The sequence below is a fragment of the Chrysochloris asiatica genome, unplaced genomic scaffold, assembly GCF_000296735.1.
Source record: "Chrysochloris asiatica unplaced genomic scaffold, ChrAsi1.0 scaffold00257, whole genome shotgun sequence".
Classification (NCBI taxonomy): domain Eukaryota; kingdom Metazoa; phylum Chordata; class Mammalia; order Afrosoricida; family Chrysochloridae; genus Chrysochloris; species Chrysochloris asiatica.
Genome location: NW_006408775.1, coordinates 1,719,908 through 1,744,597, shown reverse-complemented (window position 1 = coordinate 1,744,597; position 24,690 = coordinate 1,719,908). Strand labels below are relative to the sequence as shown.

Below are 24,690 nucleotides of genomic sequence, written 5' to 3'. Positions count from 1 at the left end.
ATAGGGTTTCCAAAGAACATCTGGTAGGTTTGAACAACTGACCTTGCAGTGCAAACCACCCTTGAGTGCTTATCCTACAGTATTACACCAGGATTCCGGGCATCCTAGTAGATATATATGTATTTCATATACATATCTATACCATTTCCTTCCTTAGAATCAATTTCCTGAGAGTAGAACTGTTGAGTCAAGAATTTGCACATTTGAAGGCTTTTGAGTCCCCCCAGCCAGGTTGGGAGAGCTGCAGTTCCTTGGCTCACCACCAGGGGTCATGCTCACTTCACCACAACTGTGTTGACTCAGGAAAAAGTGTTCCAGTTTGAAAACCATCCACAGCTTTGGCAGCTAAAGTGTCTCTACTGAAATAGAATGTATGTCGGCCATTTGGATTTCGTTTTTATATTAGAATATATTGCTCATATTTGTCTTTAGTGTTTTTTGTTTGTTTGCTTTTAACTGGCAAAGACTTTTTGTTTTGGAACGAGCCTTGGTGACGCAGTGCTCAGGTGCTAACCAACAAGGTCAGTGGTTTGAACCCATCCTCTGCTCTGAGAGTGAACCATGTGGCAGTCAGCTTCCCTGAAGCGTGGCAGTCTTGGAAATCTGTGGAGCCGTTCTCTTGTTCTGTAGGGTAGCGATGAGTGGGAATCAAGGTGTAGCCAGTGGGTTTGGGTTTCCAGGGGTAGGGTATTGTTACCCTTAATCCTCTCAGTGGAGTTCCAGTGTGGCACTGTAGGATTATGCACTGGACCACCGGGTCCTTGGAAACCCTACATAGGGTCACTGTGGATCGGAATTGACAGCACATCACACCAACATTTCTCTCAATTGCCTGTGCTTTACCCAGTTTGTAGTTTGTTTCCTAATTTGGATTTTAGTCATGCTATTTTGGATGAAAGTTTGTAAGTTTGTAAGTCATTAAATCTGTTAGTCTGTGAGTGTTTGCCACTGTGTTTCTGTTCTTAGTTCTAGGCTTTCGTGATCCGCCCCCTCCCAGGCATAGGAGTGTGTGTGCACGGAGCACCCCCGGGGATGAATCCTCCTACATCCTCTCTTCACTGGTCATTCCATCTCCCCAAGATGGTTGTTATGTGCGGGGGAGTCAGTTCCCACTCATAGCGACCCTGTACTGTAGCTCAGTTTAAAATCCTGTAAATTCATGGAGAAACGTTTCTGGCCGGTTCTTTGCTCCTTTATGTTTCTCTTGTTAAGTGCTGTCAAGTCGATTCTGACCCATAGCAACCCTGTATAAGGTTTCCGAGGAGCAGCGGGTGAGCTTGAACCGCCGACCTTGGGGTTCAAAGCGACTTTGCAGTTCAGTGTGTTAACCAGCAGTGCCACACCAGGACTCGTTTATATTTTAGAGAAACCTTAACTTCTTCCTCTGACTGTTTAACATGGGGCCCCACCATCGCCATGCTGGGACAATCCCTTCCTGTTGAGCCCACCTTCTGTCCCTGTATCTTGGAAACAGCCCCATGAGTCTGTGTTGCAGTAGCCCTGTGTGCCAGACCCTGACCACTCTGGAGTCTGGCGTGGCCCCTGGTCCTGGAGGCCTGAGGGTGGGGGGAGGGGGCGTGGCTATGATGTTTGTCTAGGTGCAGAGGAACTGGTGGGTCCCCATTCGACACTGTGAGCTGGGGTGCAGAGTGCCAAGGGGCCCCAGCCCTCTCAGGTTCCCCAGATGTGTCTTCACTCGGGCCCTCTCTTGGAACAGGTGTGGGGAGCTCAGGGTGGGAGCTGCAGCTTGGGGCTTGGCACTCCAGTGGCCTGGGGTGACTCTGACCTAGGCTGCCTTGTCCTCAGGGACATCTCCCACAACCTCCTCCAGGCGCTGGACATGGGGCTCCTGGTAAACCTCTCAGCCCTGACGGAATTGTGAGTGCTTCCAGGGGTGGGGTGGAGGTGGATGAGGGGGGCTTGTGTCTCACCACAGTTCTGGGGACTCCCCTCTAACCTGCCAGCACCCGTTTCTTCCAGGGACATAAGCAGCAATGAGATTTCAACGCTAGAAGAAGGAACATTTGCTAATTTATTTAATTTAAGTGACTTGTGAGTTGGGTTCTGTGGTGGGTGTTCTTGCTTTCCCCCCACCCCCGCTTACCTCAGTACCCCTCCAAAATTTGATACCAGATCCTGGGTGGGAGGCCTACCTGCTAGGTCCCCTTCCAGGGCCATGGGATGGTGGGAGGGGGTCCCCCGCCCTGTTTTGCCTTATAGCATCCCTGAACACAGCCCTGCCCCCTCTGCAGAGACCTGAGTGGAAACCCGCTCCAGTGTGACTGTGCTATGGCATGGCTGCCGCGCTGGGCACAGGGGCAAGGGGTGCGCCTGGGGCAGCCCGAGGGGCTCAGGTGTGCGGGGCCGGAGCCCCTGGCTGGGCGGCCCCTGCTCAGCATCCCCTTCACGGACCACAGCTGTGGTGAGTTGGGCAGACAGTAGCTGGTGGTGGGGAGGCACACAGTTTGGACCATTGGGGAGGGATGAGTGTGTATGAGAAAGAGACTGAGATGGGAGGCCTAGCTGGGCGGGGTCTGACCTGCTATTTGGGATGTGGGGTGGGGTGTCCTGCCTCTTAGCCTTGTCTGTCTCTCAGGTGAGGACTACATCGCCTGTCTCCCTGATGACAGCTCAGGGGCGGTGACGCTGGTGGCCTTTGCGGTGGCCCATGAGCGCCCCCTGGTGGCCGAGGCCTGTGGTGCTTTCTGCTTTGCTGTGGGCCAGGGTCTGGCGGCGCTGTCTGAGCAGGGCCTATGTCTGTGTGGGGCGGCCCGTTCCCCCAATGCTTCTGCAGCCTGCCTGCCTTTCTGCTCTGGACCCCTGCTGCCCACTGCCTGCGGTGGCCCCACCCTGCTCCCCCACATCTTCCCCGCCACCCCAGGGGCCACCCTGGAGTCACCCCTGGGGTCCCTGGCCACTGGCCGCCTGGCCACCTTCCATGTCACCACTGCACTGCCCGTTGTAACAGTTCTCTGGGACTTTGGTGACGGCTCCCCCGAGGTGGACATGGCTGGAGTGACTGTCACACACCGCTACTTGCTGCCTGGATACTACCAGGTGAAAGCCCGTCTGGCCTTGGGAGCCGCCTCAGCCCAGCTGGCCACCGAGGTGCAGGTGGAGGCAGCCCCCACCATCTTGGAGCTTGTCTGCCCAGCCTCCGCGTACAGCAACCAGACTCTTGAGCTCAGTGTTCGGAATCGGGGTGGTACTGGACTCAAGGCCACCTACAGCATCGTGGCTCTGGATGAGGAGCCAGCCCGAGGTGCGCACGGTCTGCTGGGCCCCTGTGTGGAGGGATCCCCCACCGGTGCCTCGTGCTGACGTCCACTTCTCTGCCTGTGGCCCCAGTGGTACACCCCCTCTGCCCCGCGGACACAGAGATCTTCCCTGGAAACGGGCACTGCTACCGCCTGGTGGCCGAGAAGATGCCCTGGCTGCAGGCTCAGGAGCAGTGCCGGGCCTGGGCCGGGGCCGCGCTGGCCATGGTGGACAGCCCAGGAGTCCAGCACTTCCTCGTCTCCCGTGTCACCAGGTGCTGCCCCTGCCTGGATCCAGGTGTTCCTTCCCCAAACTCTGCTCTGACCACAGCCATGCTCTCTGTGTGCACCTGTCCCACCTGTGCCCACGCCTTTGCCAACCCCCACACGAGTTCATACCTGGACTTTCACCAACCCCGCACTTGTGCCCACACCTGCACCGTGCCCATTCCCCTCTCTACAGCTGCCTCTTCTCCAGCTCTGCCTCTTTGAGGGGCCTTGAGCAGCTGGGTCTTTGGGGAGCAGCCCGCTTGCCAGCTGGTGTGAGGCTATTTTGATCCCCACGGCTGGACCAGGGTTTTCTGCTCTGACATGGAGCCCCATGGGGTGATTCCCGAGTTGGGTTAGCAGACTTTCCTCTTCAGGTGCCATTTTCAAATCTCAGTTTCTCCATCTGGAACTTGGGACAGTGATGGGAGAGAGAGGGTTGGTGCCCCCACCCACTGCCCATCTGCCCACAGGAGCCTGGACGTGTGGATTGGCTTTTCAGCCGTGGAGGGGCCAGGGGCAACCCCACAGGGTGAGGCCTTCAGCCTGGAGAGCTGTCAGAACTGGCTGCCAGGAGAACCGGACCCCGCCACGGCCGAGCACTGTGTGCGCCTGGGGCCTGCGGGCCAGTGCAACACCGACCTGTGTTCGGCCCCACACAGCTACGTCTGCGAGCTGCGGCCTGGAGGTGCGCGCCACCCTCCCACCCTCCCACCCCAGAGGCTGAGTCCACTCAGCCACACCCACCCTCAAGGCACACTCTCCCTCAGGCCCTGTGTGGGATGCAGAGAACTTCTTCATGGGAGTCCCCACTGGGGACCTTCAGGGACCCCTACGCCCCCTGGTACAGCAGGAGGCCTTGGCAGCCCCTCAGGAGCCCGTGGAGGTAGGCAGCACCCTGAGAGCTCCTATCCAGTCAGAGGATTTGCGTCGGGTCGCCACCCTCTCCTCATCAGTCTTTGCAGACGGGGGTGGGGGTGGGGTGGGGGTGGCGGGCCTGAGAGCTGAGCCCTGCCCTGCCTGCAGGTGATGGTGTTTCCCAGCCTGACCCTGAAGCACGCAGCCTTCCTGACCACAGTCGAGTTCGGGACCCAAGAGCTTGGCTGGCCCGCCCAGCTGAGGCTGCAGGTGTTCCGACCCACAGGCGGCACAGGTGGTCATGGGGTGCCCCTTAGGCCCCTGAGTGGTGTCCCTCTGCCATTGGGCAGGGTGGGTGGTAGCCAGGCAGAAGCATGTTGGGGTAGTGCATTTCTCCCACACGGTGACCCCTTTTTGAGCCAGGCCCTGGCATTCCTTGCTACTTTCAGGGGACCCTGAACACAGTAGCGAGCCCCAGAGAGGGTCCCTGGAGAACAGTACCGCGCTGGCCCCAACCTGCAGGCCGGAGGGAGGCTGGTGCCCCATGGGCAACATCTGCCTGCCGCTGGACACACCTGACCACCCTGGGGCCTGCGCCAATGAGTCCACGCAGGAGTCTGGGCTCCCCAGGGCCACCTACATGCTGTGGAGAGAGTTCCTTCTGTCTGTGCCCACAGGGCCCCCCACACAGTACTCGGTGCGTGTCCTTGCCTGGTGCCCCCTATCAGCTCCCTCCTCCCTCAACCATCCAGTCCTGTCCCCCCCACTGCCCTAGTCCCCCTCAGTCTTGTCCCTCCACATTCCTGGCCTCCCTTCAGCCCTGACCCCCCTCCCCCATCCAAATCCTGCATGCCCCCCTGGTCCACAGCATTACCTGTCCTCAGCAGGGTCTTGACCTGGACTTGGCATCTAAGGGGACTTGTTTCTGTGCTTCCCAGGGAAGCCCTCATGGTCATACTTGACAGTTTGTCCCTGTCCTATCTGCATAGACGATTCATGCAGGGCGAGTGGAGGGTGACCCAGGTGTTGAGACCCCCAACTAGCCCCCTTTCAGTCCATGCCCCCTCCTTGGCCCCCATCAGTCCCCTCCCTCTCTGCAGATATCTGTTGGAGACCAAGATGTGGCCCTGCTCCCTGGGGACTTACTGGCCTTGCAGCATGATGCAGGCCCGGGCACCCTCCTACGCTGCTCTCCTGACCTCAGTCCCCTGGCTTCCTCACCCTCCTACCTCTTGGTCAACACCTCAGCCTGGCTGACCCACCTGCCCACCCAGCTGGAGACTGCCCAGGACGGCCTGGTCTGTGCCCTGCGGCTGTTTGGGGCCACAGAGCGCCTCACTCCGCTACTGGGCCCGAGTCCCAAACCTGGGCTTGGGCTGCAGCGTCCTGGGCACTACGCGGTCCAGGCTGCGGTGAGCAATGGCGTGTCCACATATAACCTGTCCTGCAGCTTCACGGTGGCCTCTCCCATGGCTGGACTGCGCGTCGTCTACCCTGCTGCCACTGACGGCCACCTCTACGTCCCCACCAACCACTCAGCCCTGGTGCTGGCAGTGAATGCTGGTGTCAATGCCACAGCCACGGCCCACTGGTCAGGGGGCAACACCAGTGCCGCCTTTGAGGCTGCCTGCCCTGCTGTGGTGGACAACCTGATGCCCAGCTGCCCCCATGAGGCCAATGGCACACTGTTCTGTGTGCTGATGCTGCACGGGCTCGGGGAGGGGGAGCACACGGTGGAGGTGGAAGCTGGGGACAGCGTCAGCCAGGCCCGCCTCACTCTGCGGGTAACTGCCGAGGAACCTGTACGTGGCCTCCGTGCCACACCGAGCCCCGAGTCCCGTGTGTTGCAGGGTGTTCTTGTGGTGAGTGTGGGTACAGGGCAGCCCCACCCAGGACCTGACCCCCACTCCCTGATACCCCACCTAGGATCCCCCACATCCTTACCCAGATTCCCCCAAAACCCCCTCCTGAGACCTGACCCTACCCAGAGCCCCCACTGTGACATCCCCACTTGAAGCTCTCCTCCGCCTAGAAACCCCCCCCCCCACCTCTGCTGCATACCCAGGAACCTCCTGGGTGTCCACTAGCTCTCAACTCCCGGATGACCGCAGGATGTCCAGAGGACTTGTTGGTGCTCACTGATGCTAGACCCATTTTATGGGTGGGGAAACTCAGGCACGGGGCAGTTGGAGAGGGGCATCACCAAGCTCAGGCTCCATCCAGATCAGGTGTGGCCTGTGGCCTCTCGTCCTGCCTGCCCCCAACACCCCGATTCTGCCCACAGAGGTACAGCCCCGTGGTGGAGGCCGGCTCAGATGTGGTCTTCCGGTGGACTATTGATGACAAGCAGTCCCTGACATTCCACAATGTTGTCTTCAACGTCATCTACCAGAGCGCAGCCATCTTTAAGCTCTCGGTGTGTAGGGGTGCAGGCAGGCCCCCACTCTCCTCTCTGCTGGGAGGATTCGTGTTCATGGTCACCTGTGTTCACAGCTGACAGCCTCCAACCACGTGAGCAGCACCACTGCCAGCTACAACGTCACCGTGGAACGCATGAACCGGATGCGTGGACTGCGGGTGTCGGCTGTGCCGGCTGTGCTACCCCAAAACGCCACACTGGTGCTGACAGCCGATGTGCTGGTGGACTCGGCTGTTGGGGTGGCCTTCCTGTGAGTGGCCAGGGATGTCGTGGGGGTGCTGAGGAGGCCGTGAGTCTGGGCAAGCTGTGGCTAGGCTCCAGCTGTCTGTGCTCTGCCAGGTGGACCTTCGGGGATGGAGAGCAAGTGCTAGGCCAGTTCAAGCCTCCGTACGATGGGTCCTTCCTACTTCCGGAGCCCACAGTGGCTCAGGTGCTCGTGGAGCACAACGCCACACACACGTACGTCACTCCAGGTGAGGATCATTGCCCCCACCACATACTTGGGAGGGAAGGAGGTTTCACTACTGTCTCATGGACCTGTCCCTGCAGGTGACTACAATGTGACCTTGCTCGTGTACAACACCTTCGAGAACCTGACGTGGCAGGCGCCCATCAGCACGCGGGCTGCCCTGATGGCCCTGGCTGTGGGGGTGGGCAGCCATGTACTGGTGGCTGGTCGATCAGTCACCTTTTTCCCGCTACCTTCGACCTCACCCGGGGACACTCAGTACACATGGGACTTTGGGGATGGCTCCCCAGTTGAGCTGCAGACCAAGGCAACCATTAACCACACGTATGTCTCAAGGGGCACGTACTGTGTCCGCCTGGAGGCCAACAACACAGTGAGCCACGTGGCAGCAAAGGCCCACGTCCAGGTTCTTGAGGGACCACGTGGCTTGAGTGTGAGTCTGAGTCCCTCTGTGGAACAGGGCGCTGTGGTGCAGGTCCACGCTGAGCTGGAGGCAGGTGACAACATCACCTGGACCTTCGACATGGGCGACGGCACAGTGCTGGTAGGCCCCGAGCCTGCTGCTGAGCACGTGTACCTGAGGGCACAGAACTGCACCGTGACGGTGACAGCGGCCAGCCCTGCCGGCCACCTGGCCCAAAGCCTGCCCCTGTACATCTTTGTTCTGGAGGTGCTGCGAATTGAGCCGGCTGGCTGCATCCCCATACAGCCCAATGCCCCACTGATGGCCCATGTCACCGGGGACCCCACCCACTATGTCTTTGAGTGGACCTTCGGGGATGGCTCACCGAATGCCACCGTCCACGGGAGACCCGTGGTGACGCACAACTTCACTCACAGTGGCACCTTCCCGCTGGCCCTGGTGCTGTCGAGCCATTCTAACAAGGCACACTACTTCTCCAGCATCTGTGTGGAACCCGAGCTCGGCAACGTCACCCTGGGGCCCAACAGGCAGTTCGTGCGGCTCGGGGACTCAGCCCGGCTAGAGGCACGTGTGTGGCCCCCCTTCCCCTACCGCTACACCTGGGACTGGGGTTCCGAGGATGCTGCCACCCGTTTAGGGGGCCCCGAGGCCACCCACACCTACCAGGAACCTGGCACCTACCTGGCGACAGTAACCGTGTCCAATAACGTTTCAGCCAGCAATGACTCTGCCGTGGTGGAGGTGCAGCAGCCCGTGACAATTGTGGGCATCAGGGTGAACGGCTCTCACGTGCTGGAGACGCAGCAGCCGTACCTGTTCAGTGTGGCGGGCCGCGGCAGCCCCGCCACCTACCTGTGGGAGCTAGGGGACGGTGGGCGGCTTGAGGGCACGGCAGTCACCCACACCTACAACCGCACGGGCACCTTCTGCGTCAGGGTGGCTGGCTGGAATGAGGTGAGCCGTGGCGAGGCCCGGCTGAACGTAACAGTGGCGCGGCGCGTGCAGGGGCTCCGCGTCAATGCCAGCCGCACAGTGGTGCCCCTCAATGGCAGTGTCAGCTTCAGTACTACGCTGGAGGCAGGCAGCGACGCGCGCTACTCCTGGGTCCTCTGTGACCGCTGCACCCCCATCCCTGGGGGCCCCACCATCTCCTACACCTTCCGCTCCGTGGGCACCTTCAACATAATTGTCACAGCTGAGAATGCAGTGGGCACTGCGCAGGACAGCATTTTCATCTATGTGTTGGAGTACATCGAAGGGCTCCAGGTGGTGGGTGGCGGAGACAGCGGATGCCTCCCCACCAACTGCACACTGCAGCTGCAGGCTGTGGTCCGGGACGGCACCAACATCTCCCACAGCTGGACTGCCCAGCGGGATGGGGGTCCACTGCTGACCGCCACTGGCAGGGTCTTCTCCCTCACTGTGCTGGAACCCGGCACTTACCTCGTACAGTTGCGGGCTGCTAACATGCTGGGCAGTGCCTTGGCCAACCGCACTCTGTGCTTTGTGGACCCTTTAGGGTTACTGACTGTGGTTGCTACCCCCAACCCGGCTGCCGTCAACCAGAGCATCGCTCTGGTGGCTGGGCTCTCAGGTGGCAGCGGTGTTACTTTCACTTGGGATCTGGAGGGCAGGCCCCGCTGGGTGACCTCAGGACCGGCCATGACCTATGCCTTCAGCAGCCCTGGTCCACACGTGGTCACAGTCACAGCAGAAAACGCACTGGGGGTGGTCAATGCCACCGTCACGGTGATGGTGCAGGTACCAGTGAGCGGCCTCTGTATCCGGGCCTGTGAGTTAGACTGCAGCTTCGTGGCGGCCGGCTCCACTGTGCCCTTCTGGGGACAGCTGGCCACTGGCACCGATGTGAGCTGGAGCTGGGCAGTGCCAGGGGGCCACAGGCTGCAGGGCCAGCAGGTGGCTGTGACCTTTGCTGAAGCCGGCACTTTTTCAGTCCAGCTCAATGTCTCCAATTCAGTCAGCTGGGAGACAGCCGTGCACAACCTCACAGTGGAAGAACCCGTGGCAGGTCTGGCGCTGTGGGCCAGCAACAAGGTGGTGGAGCCGGGGCAGCCCGTGGACTTCCAGGTGCTGCTGACCGCTGGCTCCAGAGTGGTGCTGCGCCTGCAGGTGGGCGGGGCCAGCCCTGAGCTGCTGGGCGGGCCCCACTTCTCTCGAAGCTTTCCCCGTGCTGGGGACTATGTGGTGAGTGTGCAGGCCGAGAACCACGTGAGCCGGGCGCAGGCACAGGTGCGCATAGCTGTGCTGGAGGCCATCGTAGGACTGTGGACGCCGCACTGCTGCCCGCGGGGTGTGCCTACGGGGGCCGAGCAGAACTTCACAGCCCGTGTGCAGAGCGGCTCCCGTGTCCAGTACGCCTGGTACTTCTCGCTGCAGAAGGTGCGTGGTGACTCACTGGTCATCCTGTCGGGCCGAGACGTCACTTACACACCTGTAGCCGCGGGACTATTGGAGGTCCAGGTGCGTGCCTTCAATGAGCTAGGCAGCGTCAACCTCACACACCAGCTTGAGGTGCAGGACGTCATCCGGCACGTGGCTCTGCATGGTGGCCGCTGCTTCGCCAACCGCTCAGCCCGCTTTGAGGCCTCCACCAGTCCCAACCCACGGCGCGTGGCCTTCCGCTGGGACTTCGGTGATGGGTCCGAAATAGACGTGACAGCGGAGCCCTGGGTTACCCACGCGTACTTGCGACCCGGCGACTACCTTGTGCGGGTCAACGCGTCCAACCTGGTCAGCTTCTGTGTGGCGCAGGCCACGGTGACGGTGCACGTTCTGGCCTGTGAGGAGCCCACGGTGGTTGTGGCTCTGCCCCCGCACGTGCTGATGCTGCGTTCACAGCGCAACTACCTAGAGGCCCACATGGACCTGCGTGGCTGCGTCACCTACCAGACCGAGTACCGCTGGGAGGTGTATCGCACCACCAGCTGCCAGAAACCTGGGCGTGCAAGAAGCTTGGCCTTGCCCGGCGTGGATGTCAGCCGGCCGCAGTTGGTGTTACCACGGCTGGCGCTGCCCGTGGGCCACTACTGCTTTGTGTTTGTGGTGTCGTTCGGTGACACGCCACTGGCTCGCAGCATCCAGACCAACGTGACGGTGGCCCCTGAACGCCTGGTTCCCATCATCGAAGGCGGTTCGTACCGTGTGTGGTCGGACACGCAGGACCTGGTATTGGACGGGAGCCGGTCCTACGACCCCAACCTAGAGGATGGTGACCAGACGCCACTCAGCTTCCACTGGGCCTGTGCCGCTGCCTCCCAGGTCCGTAGCCAGGTGGGAGGCAGAAGGGCCCCAAGCTGTCCCCGGCCAGGGCTCTCTCATTCCCTTGCTGTGTTTCTGGGCTGCAGGCTGAGGCCAGTGGGTGTGTGCTGAACTTCGGGCCCCGTGGGAGCCCCATGGTCACCATCCCCCGGGAGCGGCTAGAGGCTGGCGTGGAGTACACCTTCGACCTGACTGTGTGGAAGGCTGGCCGGAAGGAGGAGGTGACCAACCAGACGGTGGGTGTCGGATGCAGGAGCTGGTGTGGGGCCAGGGTGCATTGGGCATTCCCTCTGTGGGCTCAAAACCACTACTTGGTGGCTTTCTTAGGTGCTGATCCGGAGTGGGCGGGTACCCATCGTGTCCCTGGAGTGCGTGTCCTGCAAAGCACAGGCTGTGTACGAAGTTAGCCGCAGCTCCCACATCTACCTGGAAGGTCACTGTCTCAACTGCAGCCACGGTTCCAAGCAGGGGGTGAGCTGCTGCGGGAGCCCACCAGGCCCCACCCACACCCTCACTGCAGTCCCGGTGCTGGCCATGCCCCTAAGGTGACCACGCCCCTGCTCCCTCCACAGCGTTGGGCAGCACGCACCTTTAGTAACCAGACGCTGGTGCTGGACGAGACGTCCACGTCAACGGGCAGCACGGGCATGCGGCTAGTGGTGCGGCGAGGCGTGCTGCGGGATGGTGAGGGTTACATCTTCACGCTCACCGTGCTGGGCAGCTCCGGTGAGGAGGAGGGCTGCGCCTCCATCCGCCTGTCGCCCAATCGCCCGCCGCTGGGCGGCTCTTGCCTCCTTTCTCCGCTGGATGGTGTGCGGGCCCTCACCACCAGGGTGCACTTTGAATGTACAGGTGAGTGCAGTGGGCGGGGGTGGGGGGTCGGCCATACCATGGGGGCCTTGCTGACACCGTGTGACCTGAAGGTTGGCATGATGCGGAGGACGCGGACGCCCCGCTGCTGTATGCTTTGCTGCTCAGACGCTGTCGCCAGAGCCACTGTGAAGAATTCTGCATCTATAAGGGCAGCCTGTCGTCGTACGGGGCATTGCTGCCCCCTGGCTTTTCGCCGCACTTCTCCATGGGCCTGGCCTTGCTGGTGCAGGACCAGCTGGGTGCGGCCGTGGTCGCCTTTAACAGGTGAGCCCGTGAGGCCAGTGGGGCCTGAGGGACTATGGCGGCCCACAGCTGACCATAGCCTCCACACAGGTCTCTGGTCATCCTGCCTCCTGAGCCCCCTGGGAGTCTCCTGGGCCTCACACGCTGGCTGCACAGCTTGACAGAGAGCAAACTGTCTGGGCTGCTGCGGCAGGCTGACCCTCAGCATGTTATAGAATACTCGCTGGCCCTGGTCACTGTGCTTAATGAGGTCAGTGCAGCGGGCCCCCCAAGGAAGCCGTAGCTCGGCACTGAGATGATGGTTCGGGGTTCCCTCCTAGTGTGCGCCCCAAAACACCCAGACTGCCCTTGAAACAACCTGGCCCTCTGAACAGGGAAGGGGACAGGAGGGCTGAACACATTTGACTGTCTCTCCCTCTCACCCTTGGTCACCCCTGCAGTACGAACAGACCCCAGCAGCTATGGAGGAGCCTGCCTATGAGCGGCAGCTGCGTGCCCAAATGCGCAAGAACATAACTGAGACACTGGTGTCCCTGCGTGTGGACACTGTGGATGACATCCAGCAGATTGCAGCTGCGTTGGCCCAGTGCACGGTAGTGTCCCACATGACCCCCGTGGCTGTCCCCCACCTCTGCCCTACCACAGCCCGCTGGTCTAGGTATCCACATAAACAGCAGGGCTGACTGGTGCGCCACGTCACAGTAGTGAGTGACCCGGTACTGTGTGGATTCCACCAGTCTTAGTCTTAACAGCTGCCCCACTCCAGTCTGTGGCCTCCTGGGCTCTGGGACGGGTGCTCAGCAGGGCCATCTTGGCATGTGTGGGCTAAGGGGACCCTCAGCGTGTGAGGGGACCTAGGATGGGGGAAGGGAGGTCACAGGGCGTGAGTACCGCTGTCGGCAGGTGTCCCGCGGGGAGTTGGTGTGCCGGCCCTGCCTGAAGAAGACGCTGCATAAGCTGGAGGCCATGATGCGGGTTCTGCAGGCTGAGACCACCGAGGGCACCGAGACGCCCACTGCCATCGCCGACAGCATCCTCAACATCACCGGTGCGTACCCCACCTCTCGTCCCAGCATCCTCTGGGGACCCCAAGGCTTACCTGAGTCCCTCGCCCTGCAGTCTTACCCCTCTTCCATCTCCCTTGGCCTCCTCCCTTCAGCCCCCTGACTTCTGCTGGGTCTCTGCAGGTGACCTCATTCACTTGGCCAGTGCCGATGTGCAGGGCCCGCCCCAGGGAGAGCCAGGTACGCTGGAGGCAGCGCGGCCCTCGCTGCTGGTGGCCTCACGGGCCTACAACCTGTCATCAGCCCTCATGCGTATTCTCATGCGCTCCCGTGTACTCAATGAGGAGCCCCTGACGCTTGCTGGGGAGGAGATCGTGGCCCAGGGCAAGCGCTCGGACCCACTGAGCCTGCTGTGCTCGGGCCACCCCGCCAGCTCTGGCTGCCATTTCTCCATCCCCGCTGCCTTCAGCGGGGCTCTGGCTGGCCGAAGCGATGTGGTGCAGCTCATCTTCCTCGTGGACTCCAACCCCTTCCCCTTCGGCTATGTTGACAATTACACCGTGTCCACCAAAGTGGCTTCCATGGCCTTCCAGACGCAGGCCGGTGCCCAGATCCCCATTGAGCGGCTGGCCTCGGAACGGGCCATCAGAGTCATGGTGCCCAGCAGTGCTGGCGTGGCCGGTCCGGGCCACAGTGTGCCCCCCGCTGCCATTGCCACTGTGCCACCGCGGGCCTCCGTTGGTGCCGAAGTTGTCCCAGAGAGCAGCAACCCCGCAGCCGCACTCCACCTGCAGCTGACCTTTAGGGTGCTCGATGGTGTGTGGGGTTGGGGGTTGGGTCTGCGTGGAGGGAAGGGCTCAGGGGAGCCATGTGCAGCACTGACCCTGTGGTCTGCCCCCAGAGAGCTACCTGTCCCAGGAGCCCGAACCCTACCTGGCCGTGTACCTGCACTCTGCAGCCTGGCCCAATGAGCACAACTGTTCGGCCAGGCGACAGATCAACCTACAGGCGCTGGCGGGGAAGGACCACAAGGCTTACACCTTCTTCATCGCCCCCGGGTGAGCTGCTTCCAGGCACTCGGTGTGGGAAAGGAGGGCACCATGAATGAGCCGGAGCTCCCCACTCGGCCTGGCAGTGACATGTCCCCCCCCCAACACCCTCAATCCCAGGACTGGAGAGCCTGATGGGAGTTACCACCTGAACCTGACTAGCCACTTCCACTGGTCAGCACTGGATGTATCTGTTGGGCTGTACACGTCACTGTGCCAGTACTTCAGCGAGGAGGACATGGCATGGCATACGGAGGGCATCGAGGCTCTGGAGGACACCTCACCCAGCCAGGCTGTCTGCCTCACCCGCCACCTCACTGCCTTCGGGGCCAGCCTCCTCGTACCGCCCAGCCGTGTTAGCTTCGTCTTTCCCGTGAGCTCTGGGCTGCTGTGAGGCGTGGGGAGGGGGCTCGGCCAGGCAAGTCCAGCCTGATGCTCTGCTGCCCTCACAGGAGCGAGTCGCAGGCGTGAACCACGTCGTGCTGCTGACGTGCACTGTGTGCCTGGTGACCTACGTGGTCACAGCAGCCATCCTGCGGAAGCTGGACCAGCTGGACATGCGCCGTGTCTGTGTCATCCCTTTCTGCGGGAAGGGCGGCCGCTTCAAGTATGAGATCCTGGTCAAGACTGGCTGGGGCCGAGGCTCAGGTGAGCGGCTGGTTGTTTTTGGGGAACCAGGGACAAGAGTAACACTGATGCATGTTCTTCTTCACAACAGCCTCAAAGTCTAGGCCCTGGAGAAAGACAGGCCCTTACTGCTCCTGAGAAGGGGCAGTCTGAGCTCTGAGGTGGCCTTAGTGTGGGCAGCCGTGCGGGCCAGGAGACTGACACCATGGGGCGAAACCAAGCAGCGTGGACTTCTTGAGGACAGGGTCCACTGTGACCTCTGAAAGTCTCTTTTGAATTTGAAAACATTCAGAACTCTGTTGGTTACAAACATACAGGGAGACAAGGTAGTTGATGTCTAAACCCTAACTCAGCCTGTGAGCGTATTCTAACCCCCACAGGGCACTTGTGAGGTGTCACGCTTTTCTACCTTTTTCTCAGCCATTTTCACACTGTGAAGGCCTTGAGGGCTCTTCAAGGAGAAGGAAGGTCTTTGTAACACCATTCTCAGCATCCTCACCCTTTCATGACAACCTTGCTCTTGGTGTTTATTGATAAGCACCTTTGCTAAGTCCCTCTGACAGTAAAAGCAGCCCCCACCAGCAGTGTGGGCTTGTCTCTGAACGCCACTTGGGTTCTGTCTAGGTGGCATCGCCCGCGTTGCCAAGTCTCCATCGCCACTGGTCAGTTCTGTCTTCTGGTGAGACCACTTTGCTGTCTGTGCTGAGTGGGAGGGGAGTTCACAGTGGCCAGTCACAACAGACTCTGAAAGGAGTGACATGATTGGTCGCTGACCACAATAGCCACCGTTACTCGAGTTGCGGTTTGAGGGGCAAGGCGGGCAGCTGTGTCGATTCTCAGCACAAGTTACAGTGAGAGTGAGTCTGGTGTAAGCAGCCTGCCAGAGCCAGGGCCACCTGTTGCTTCTGGAGTGCAGTGACATGCCTGGGGTCCCCTCCCACCTACCACACAGGTACCACAGCACATGTAGGCATCATGCTGTATGGAGCCGATAGCCGAAGTGGACACCGGCACCTAGACGGGAACGGGGCCTTCCACCGTAACAGCCTGGACATCTTCCAGATCGCCACCCCACACAGCCTGGGCAGTGTGTGGAAGATCAGGGTGTGGCATGACAACAAAGGTCAGCACCCTGCCCCATAGGGCTTCTCCTCAGTCCTAACCCTACCCCCCAGCTCCTTCTCTCTGCCTCTCCATAGGGCTCAGCCCCATCCTACTCAGGGCTTCAACCACACCCACAAAGCACCGCCTGCCTCCTAGCCACACCCCCAGGGTGCAACCCACCCTTAACCACACCCCCAGGGCTCACCCCCCCCTTAACCACACCCCCAGGGCGCAGCTCCCCTCCCTTAACCACACCCCCAGGGCGCAGCCCCCCCCTTAACCACACCCCCAGGGCGCAGCTCCCCTCCCTTAACCACACTCCGGGGCACAGCCCCGCCTCTTAGCCACACCCCAGGGCGTGGCTCCTCTTAGCCACACCCTCAGGGTCCGCCCTCACCACCTCCCGCCCACCTGCAGGGCTAAGCCCCGCCTGGTTCCTGCAGCACGTCATCGTGCGGGACCTGCAGAGCGCCAGCAGCACTTTCTTCCTGGTTAATGACTGGCTGTCGGTAGAGACAGAGGCCAACGGCGGCGGCCTGGTGGAGAAGGAGGTGCTGGCGGCAAGTAAGGCCCCCTTTTTCTCCGGTTCGGTGGGGGGAGGGGCCGGGTGCCCAGTGCAGTCTCCCGCAGCCCCTCCCACCCCCAGGTGACGCTGCCCTGAGACGGTTCCGGCGCCTCCTAGTGGCGGAGCTACAGCGCGGCTTCTTCGATAAGCACATCTGGCTATCGCTGTGGGATCGGCCGCCACGCAGCCGCTTCACCCGCGTTCAGCGGGCCACCTGCTGCATCCTCCTGCTCAGTCTTTTCCTGGGCGCCAACGCGGTGTGGTACGGGGTCGTGGGAGATGCTGCCCACAGGTAGATGTCTTCAAAATCAACGAAACCTCCTCAGCTACCTGACTCCCTCTGGCCCGGTAGCCACATTCCTGCTCTCTCCCCAGCCCACGACCCGTGTCCAGTCTGGTCCCTCTGAGCATGGACACGGTTGCTGTCGGTCTGGTGTCCAGCGTGGTCGTCTACCCCATCTACCTGATCATCCTTTTTCTCTTCCGGATGTCCCGAAGCAAGGTGGGCTGGGGCCTGAGGCCTTGGCATGGAGGGGGTTGCTGGAGCTTCCCTATCTGGACAGGGAGTCAGGGAACCAAGAACCAGTTCTTTGAAAAAGATCGAACAGTACCGGATCTTTAGCTAGGCAGACTAAGAGAAAAAGGAACAAGATATCAATTACTAAAATTAGGAACAAAACAGGGAATGTTACTACTGACCTTTTAGAAAAAGGAAAGGACTGGAAGGAATTGTGAGCCAGCAAATCAGAGAGCTCAGGAAATGGACAAATTTAACGGAAGATGCAAACTGTTAGAACTGACTTCAGGAAAAGTGGACTGCCTGGGTTGTCACATGACAGAGAATACCAGTAAGTAACTCAGCGCAGGAAATCCCAGCCCAAGGTGGCTTTACAACGTGAATTCCCAAAAACCGAAGAAGGGATACTTCCCAATTGGTTCTGTGAGGCTGGTGTTACCTGGACACCAAAACCAGACAGAGACATCGCCAGAAAAGGGAACTACGGAACAAATAACCCGCAACAAAAACCCAGCAACCTACATAAAAAGGGTTTACCCCACAGCCATGTGGGGACTTACCCCAGGAATGCACCATGACAGACAGGCAGATGTGACCTTGGTGTGTAAGGAGAATGAGGACCCCCACTCCTTAGTTGCCCTGACCGCATGTTGAGTACTCCTCATTCACATGTGATGAACGGGTACTGTTTTGGACAGTGCAAATAATGAACAGGCCTATCGCTTTAGAATTGTCTCTTAGTACTGAGCTCTCTGCTCAGGACTCCCAGATCTACCCGCTTCTTCCTACAGGTGACCAGGTGCCCCAGCTCCACCCCCACTAGGCAGCAGGTGCTGGACGTTGATAGTTACCTGGACTCTACTGTGCTCGACAGCTCTTTCCTCACCTTCTCCGGGCTCCGAGCTGAGGTGACAGCTTAGCCGGGAGCGCTAGGCTGGGTGGGTTCTGCTGCCTCTGGGCATCCTGGAATCTGAAGCTCTCTGTACTTCTCAACAGGTCTTAGCTGAACAAATGGGAAGTGATGTCTTCCTGGAGGATTCTAGGAGGTGGGTCCCTAAGTGAGCCTTGCTGGACATTCCAGGGTCTGGGCTGCATGGACCCACCTACCGGTGGCGGGTTCTCATGTCTCATGATGAATGGTCAAAAATTACATATGTGTAAGTGTGTCCCAGGTACCCTTGCTGACCAGTGTCTCCTTCAGCCTGGTGTGCTGGCCACCCAGTGAGGGCTCCCTCAGCTGGCCAGACCTGCTCAGCGACCCACCCATCGTGGGCAGCACCCCGCAGTGCCTGGCTCGGGGGCTGCCGGGCCACACACTGGGTCTAGAGGATGACACCCCCTCCTCACCCATCAAATACTTCTCAGCTTCAGGTAAGCAGGGTGGGGAAGGCAGCTTGCTGTGCTGTGGGCTCCCCCTGAGACCTGTCTGCCTTTGACTTCCCCCTGCAGATGAAGACCTGATCCGCCAGATACTGGCTGAAGGGTCTAGCAGCCTGGCCCCCACCCAGGACCCCCTGGTGGACACGGACCTGCTCAGCAGCCTGTGAGTGTCTGGGTCAGAGCCTCTAGTCCCTCATCTGGGGTAGACGTTCTTGACAATACTGGTCTCATGGGTGGCTCAGGGAGCAGTGGGGAGGGTACAGATCGGGGTGTGCCAGACTGGGGTCTCACCAGGCCCAGCCATGCTCTAGCATGCTTCAAGATGTCAGTTTTCCTTGTGGCCGAGCATTGTTGTTAGTAAGTACTGTTGAGTTGGTTCCGAATCTTAGCGACCCTGTATAGGGTTTCCGAGGATCAGCTGTTGGATTTAAACCACCGACCTTGTGGTCCAGTGCATTATCCTGCAGTACCAGCAGGCTGAGCAGTGCCCCGTCATGTGTATGTTCAGGACACCTTTTGTGTGTCCGTCCTGTCGACAGACATTTTATTGGGCTCCGCCTGTGGGCTGCTGTGGACGTTGGTGCTTTGGGTGTCTGTCTGCATTCCTGCCTTCATTTCAGGATACACAAGGCTGTGTCTAGAATTATTACCAGCAGGCTTGCAGTTCACGGGTTTGTTCCAAGCAGAATGGCCTGAAATGGCTCTCGGTGTGCAGTCAACAACAGCACACATGGTCTCTCAGTCACACACTTCCGTCTTACTGGGTGTTAATTTTTGGTTAGTCTTATTAGGGGGCCTTCAAACCAAGGTCCATCAGAGCAGTGGCTTCCAAGGGGATTTCCTGTGCTAGTCACCTCAGTGCTCAGGTTGTGACTGGAGGGGGGATTCAAGAGGGCTCATCCTGATAGATTTTCCCAAAGGACACAGGTGATTGTGAGGTAGTACGAATTAGTCTTAAGGAAACTGACAAGTGTTGGTAAGAAAAAGGCTAAGGGATTTGTTTATGTGTATATATATATATGTTTGGCATCACAGTGCACCTTGCTCCTTCTTTGAGGGCAGTAAGAGCTGTCCTAGGAGTAGTCCATTGGGAAACCTTACCCCGAGCCCTGATCTTGTCCCTTCAGATGTGGTTTTGTTCCCAGAACTTAAGGAACTTTGAAAGGGAAGCCTTGAGTTCCTTGAGGATGTCTGAGCCCCACTTGGCTGTGAGAGGGTTGTTGTTAAGTGCCGTTGAGTTGATTCTGACCCGTAGCCACTCTGCATAGGGTTTCCGAGGAGCAGCTGGTGAGCTTGAACTGCTGACCTTGAAGTTCAAATGGCTTTAGGGAGATTTGGGACTTAGTCTTACGTTCCTGTGGTTGAGATTTGCTGGGACATATAGTGGTTCTGTTTGACCTTTTTGAGGACCCACCTAAATGTTTCTGTCCCGTGGCTGTCCCGTGTGACTTTATTCCCCCCAGCAGTGGATGAGGCTGCTTGTGCTCTCGGCTCCTCTTTGTCCTGTGCACCCCCACAAACCTGTCCACTCCCTTCCAAAAGCGCCTGCAATGCCTGCTTCTCCACTTTCACCCACCTGAGGGCCTCTCGTCTCTGCTTCTCCTCAACATTCCCTGCCTGGAGTCAGGTCCTGGTGCTGACCCCCTGGGCCTGGGCCTGGCTAGAAGTGGTCTCAGGCTAGAAGCTCCGCTAGAACTTCTTCAGTGTTGTAGCAACGTGCAGGTCTCCGCTGGCCGACAGGCATTGGCTGAGCAGGAGGCGCCTTGGCTAGAGATTGAACCCAGGTTCCCCTCACAGGGCAAGCATTCTAGAGTTAAATTTACGGCCCCCCCCCCCCCCCCAATATACCACAAGTCCCCCGTGGCTCTAGGAGATGCTCAGCGTTGGGCGTGTGGCTGTATTTGGTGGTGGGTGCACTCTCTGTGTGGGTGGTCTCCCACTTTTGCTTTTCGGTGTCTCCGATTTTTCTCCTCATTTTTCACTCTTGCAGCAGCTTCTTCTCTCAGGTAGCGGCTCTGGACTTGGGAAGGTCAGGGTGGCACCAAGGGTGGCCAAGATGCCTTGGCAGCGTGATGACATGCCCCACGGGCTCCTCCGTGAAGGATGGGCGGTGCTCTGGGCCCAGTCCAAGTCTGACAGATGTACAGTGTCTTTGATCTCAGGCTGCAGAGCTGCATGGGGCCCGATGCATTTGTGCAGGATGTGTGGGGGCAGCAGGGGGGGCGAGGCCTGCTCTGGCCATTGTGGACGGGAGGGCAGCTAGGGCACTACAGGTGGGCAGTGAGAACTGAGGGCCCAAGGGGTGGCCGGGCAGGAGTGCATGAAAAGGAAGTGGAGCAGAGCGAGAGCGCCCTGGTCTGGGTCCCAGGAGGGGAAGGAGCCGTCACCTCTCTGTGTTCAGGTCCAGAGCCCCCGGGGAGAGGACTGAGGCGCTGATGCTGCACAGACTTGGGGAGAAAGGGCCCCCGATCCCAGGCCTAGGCTGGGACCAACCACCTTCAGCCAGGCTCTGCGGCACAGGTACGTCCTTGGGTCAGCATGTCCCCATGCAGCTCTTGCCTGTGGCCACTGGTCACGAGCTGTCTGTCTTCACAGGGCTAGTGGAGGGTCTGCGGAAGCGCCTGCTCCCAGCCTGGTGTGCCCGCCTGGCCCACGGGCTCAGCCTCCTCTTGGTGCTATTATCCGTGGGCCTATCCGGCTGGGTCAGTACCAACTTCCCTCCCAGCGTCAGCGTCCTGTGGCTGCTATCCAGCAGTTCCAGCCTCCTCGCATCTTTCCTGGGCTGGGAGCCGCTCAAGGTGAGTGGGCTGGAGGCCATGGCCCCTCTCCTGCCTTCGTGCCCCCCATGTCGTCCCTCTGATGCCAGACCTCACCTAGGTCTTGTTGGAGGCCCTGTACTTCTCACTCGTGGCCAAGCGGCTGCACCCAGATGAGGACGACACACTGGTGGACAGTCCAGCTGTGACGCCCGTGAGCGAGCGTGTGCCCCGTGTGCGCCCCCCCCAGGGCTTCGCACTCTTCCTGGCCAAGGAGGAGGCCCGCAAGGTCAAGAGGTTGCACAGAGTGCTGCGGGTGAGCCGGCCTGTCCCCGACTGCCCGTCTTTCCTAACTGGGCGTGGGTCTGTCCTCTGCTGCACCGCAGGGGGACCCGCCCCATTGGGTGGGACAGTGGGGCGTCCCTGTGGACTAACAGCTGTGCCTCTTCAGAACTTGCTGGTGTACATGCTCTTCCTATTGGTAACGCTGCTGGCCAACTACGGGGATGCATCGTGCCATGGCCACGCCTACCGCCTGCAGAGCGCCATCAAGCAGGAACTGGACAGCCAGGCCTTCCTGGCCATCAGCCGGTACGTGGCCCTGTTTGCCCCATGTCCTTCTGGCTGGGCCTGGGGGCTGTGGGTCACGGTATGACCATCAGGTTCCGGCAGGGTTGATGAGTTCTGGCCATGGATGTCCAATGTGCTGCTCCCCTATGTGCATGGGAACCAGTCTAGCCCGGAGCTGGGGCCCCCACGCCTGAGGCAGGTGCGGCTGCAGGAAGGTGAGTGGGACACACCTGGCCCCTATCCCAAGAGTGTCTTTGGGCTATCGGGCAGTCTGGCCCTAGACCAGGTCTCTGCCTTGTGCGAAGGGCGTAAGTTACGACGTGCCTGACAGGTGGCTTCCAGGAGGCTGTGGGCGTCGTGGACAGTCCTGGCATTGGGTAAACACTGCCTGTGTGCCCCCCTGTGTTTCAGCTCCCTGTCTGGAACCCCCAGGCACAGGGGCCCAGCCCTGCTCGGCCACAAGGGGCTTTAGCACTCGTGACTACGATATTGGCTGGGTGCACACTACCCACAATGCCTCTGGGACCTGGTCCTACTCAACCCCCGACCTGTTGGGGTAAGGATGTTGCGGGCTCATCCTCAGTGTGTCAGGGGCGTGCCCTGGCGTCTTAGTTCACACACGGCCCCCTGCCCACAGAGTCTGGCACTGGGGTGCGTGCGCCGTGTATGACAGCGGAGGCTACATGCAGGAGCTGGGGCTGAGCCTGGAGGAGAGCCAAGCGCGCCTAGATATCCTGCAGCAGCACAGCTGGGTGGACAACAGGTGCCCACCCCCAGTGGTCTCTCCAGCCCTGGCACAGGGTCCCGGTCCTGTTCTGACTGCTCTCCCCAAGACCCACACCCTCGAGCTTCTGCCCACGGCCTCCCAGGTGAAGTCTGCCCTTCTCCCCTCCCTCCCCTTGCAGGAGCCGAGCCGTGTTTGTGGAACTGACGCATTACAGCCCAGCTGTGGGGCTGCACGCTGCCGTCACGCTGCGCCTTGAGTTCTTGGGGGCTGGTCGGGCCCTGGCCGCCCTCAGTGTGCGTCCCTTCACCCTGCAGCGCATCAGCTCAGGCCTTTCCCTGCAGCTGCTCACCTCGGTGAGGCCTGAGGGCACCCCCGGCCCAGCCCCAGCCCCCCTACCCCCACCTCCGAGCTGACAGCTTCTCATTGCAGGTGAGTCTCCTGCTGTTTGCGCTCCACTTCCTAGTGGCTGAGGTCCAGGCCTGGTGGAGAGAGGGGCGTGGGCGCGTGCTGAAGTCCGGCTCCTGGGCACGGGCGTTGGTGGTAGTGCTGGCAGCAGCTGCTGCCCTGGTGCGCCTGGCCCAGCTGGGCGCTGCTGACCGCCAGTGGGCCCACTTTGTGGGTGGTCGCCTGCGTCACTTCACCAGCTTTGAGCAGGTAGCGCAGTTGAGTACCATAGCTCGTGGCCTGGCCGCATCACTGCTGTTTGTGCTTCTGGTCAAGGTGAGCTAGCGTGGGACCTGGAAGGGCAGCACAGGGCTGTCCTCAGCGCAGACTGACCCCCGCCTACCCACAGGCCGCCCAGCAGCTGCGCTTTGTGCGCCAGTGGTCGGTTTTCGGCAAGACACTGTGCCGGGCCCTGCCAGAGCTCGCAGGCGCAGCTATGGCCCTAGTGGTGCTCGCCGCAGCCTACACCCAGCTTGCGGTCCTGGTGAGTGCCAGGTGCTGCCCGGGGGCAGGATGGGGCAGGGAAGGGGGCAGCAGAACAGCCCTGATGTGGGTGCCCCTCCACCCCGCAGCTGGTCTCCTCTGGTGTGGACTCGCTGCGCAGCGCCGTGCACCGGGCTCTCCTGGTGGTGTGTCCCTGTGTGGGGAGCAGCCCCTTATGGCGCCTGTCTCCCCTGCTGTGTGCGGGGCTCTGGATGCTGCGGCTGTGGGGTGCCCTGCGACTGGGCACTGTTCTCCTGCGCTGGCGCTACCACACGCTGCGTGGCGAGCTGTACCGCCCAGCCTGGGAGCCGCAGGACTACGAGATGGTGGAGCTGCTCCTGCGTAGACTGCGCCTCTGGATGGGTGTCAGCAAAGTCAAGGAGGTGGGTACGGCCCAGGGGGGGAGAGGGATGCACCCTGAGCTCCAGGGTGCAGCCGGACTGACCGAGCCCCTGTACCGCCCCCAGTTCCGCCATAAGGTGCGCTTTGAGGGCATGGAGCCGCTGCCCTCACGCTCGTCCAGAGACTCCAAGTCACCCCCCGACGCACCACCACCCAGTGCTGGCTCAGATGCCTCGCGTCCCTCCACCTCCTCCAGCCAGCTGGACACGGGTCTGGGCCGCCCAGGGCCACGGGGGGAGCCTGAGCCATCCCGCTTGCATGCGGTTTTTGAGGCCTTGCTGGCCCAGTTTGACCGGCTCAACCAGGCCACTGAGGACGTGTACCAGCTAGAGCGGCGGCTACAGGGCCTTCACAGCTGCAGGGGCAGTGGGTCCCCCGCCTCACCTCCCCACAGCCCACGGCCAGCCCTGCCCACTCGCCTGGCCAGGGCCAGCCGCGGCATTGGCTTGGCCTCAGGCCCCAGCAGAGCATCCCTTCGGGCCAAGAACAAGGTGTGTCCTAGCAGTACTTAGCGGGCCGGGCCAGGGGAGACGCTGCTCAGTATTATCTTCTGCCCTTTGCTGCCCACCCCGGGCCCCGGCAGAACCCTCCGCATGCAGGTCCCGCAGAGCAGCTAGCACCTGTCTGTGGATGTCAGCACTTTATTGTGGCTGCGCGGGCAGCCAGGACCAGGGTCCCCTCCCCATGCCGCGGGCGCGCGCGGGAGGACACAGCAGTATTGACCAAGTGAGCGTCCAGTCTCTGGGTGCTGACTCCCCCTCCCAGTCCTCAGGTAGAGGTGCAGCGGGCTGAGCCTGCAGCCCGTATGTTCTCCTCCCCTAAGTTATTGCCCTGCTGCACGCTCACGCCCCCTCCTGTCTGCCGTCAGTAATTTATATGGGGTAAATGTGTATTTTTGTATGTTGCTCCCACTTGCCTGCACAAAGCTGACTTCAGCAGGTGTCACTGGGCACCAGGAACATGGCATCGCTCC

General features: G+C 60.6%; 1 protein-coding gene across 1 annotated transcript; it reads left to right on the top strand.

Moving 5' to 3' along the window:
• The first annotated feature begins 1,478 nt into the window (after nucleotides 1–1,478).
• Nucleotides 1,479–24,229, top strand: PKD1 (polycystic kidney disease 1 (autosomal dominant)). The gene is made up of 46 exons (XM_006873957.1): nucleotides 1,479–1,562; nucleotides 1,718–1,878; nucleotides 1,981–2,052; nucleotides 2,253–2,422; nucleotides 2,597–3,262; nucleotides 3,349–3,532; nucleotides 3,998–4,212; nucleotides 4,295–4,410; nucleotides 4,551–4,677; nucleotides 4,832–5,079; nucleotides 5,483–6,244; nucleotides 6,667–6,798; nucleotides 6,876–7,051; nucleotides 7,141–7,274; nucleotides 7,351–10,973; nucleotides 11,060–11,209; nucleotides 11,301–11,444; nucleotides 11,546–11,825; nucleotides 11,897–12,110; nucleotides 12,180–12,339; nucleotides 12,530–12,682; nucleotides 12,993–13,137; nucleotides 13,277–13,911; nucleotides 13,997–14,151; nucleotides 14,263–14,515; nucleotides 14,595–14,790; nucleotides 15,722–15,892; nucleotides 16,291–16,437; nucleotides 16,520–16,730; nucleotides 16,814–16,940; nucleotides 17,747–17,863; nucleotides 17,952–18,001; nucleotides 18,157–18,326; nucleotides 18,405–18,498; nucleotides 20,737–20,855; nucleotides 20,931–21,133; nucleotides 21,213–21,407; nucleotides 21,543–21,682; nucleotides 21,764–21,876; nucleotides 22,073–22,217; nucleotides 22,299–22,424; nucleotides 22,567–22,741; nucleotides 22,818–23,108; nucleotides 23,182–23,316; nucleotides 23,405–23,698; nucleotides 23,783–24,229. Exons 1-46 carry the CDS (start codon nucleotides 1,479–1,481, stop codon nucleotides 24,227–24,229), a joined length of 12,825 nt encoding a protein of 4,274 aa, XP_006874019.1.
• The last annotated feature ends 461 nt before the right edge of the window (nucleotides 24,230–24,690 follow it).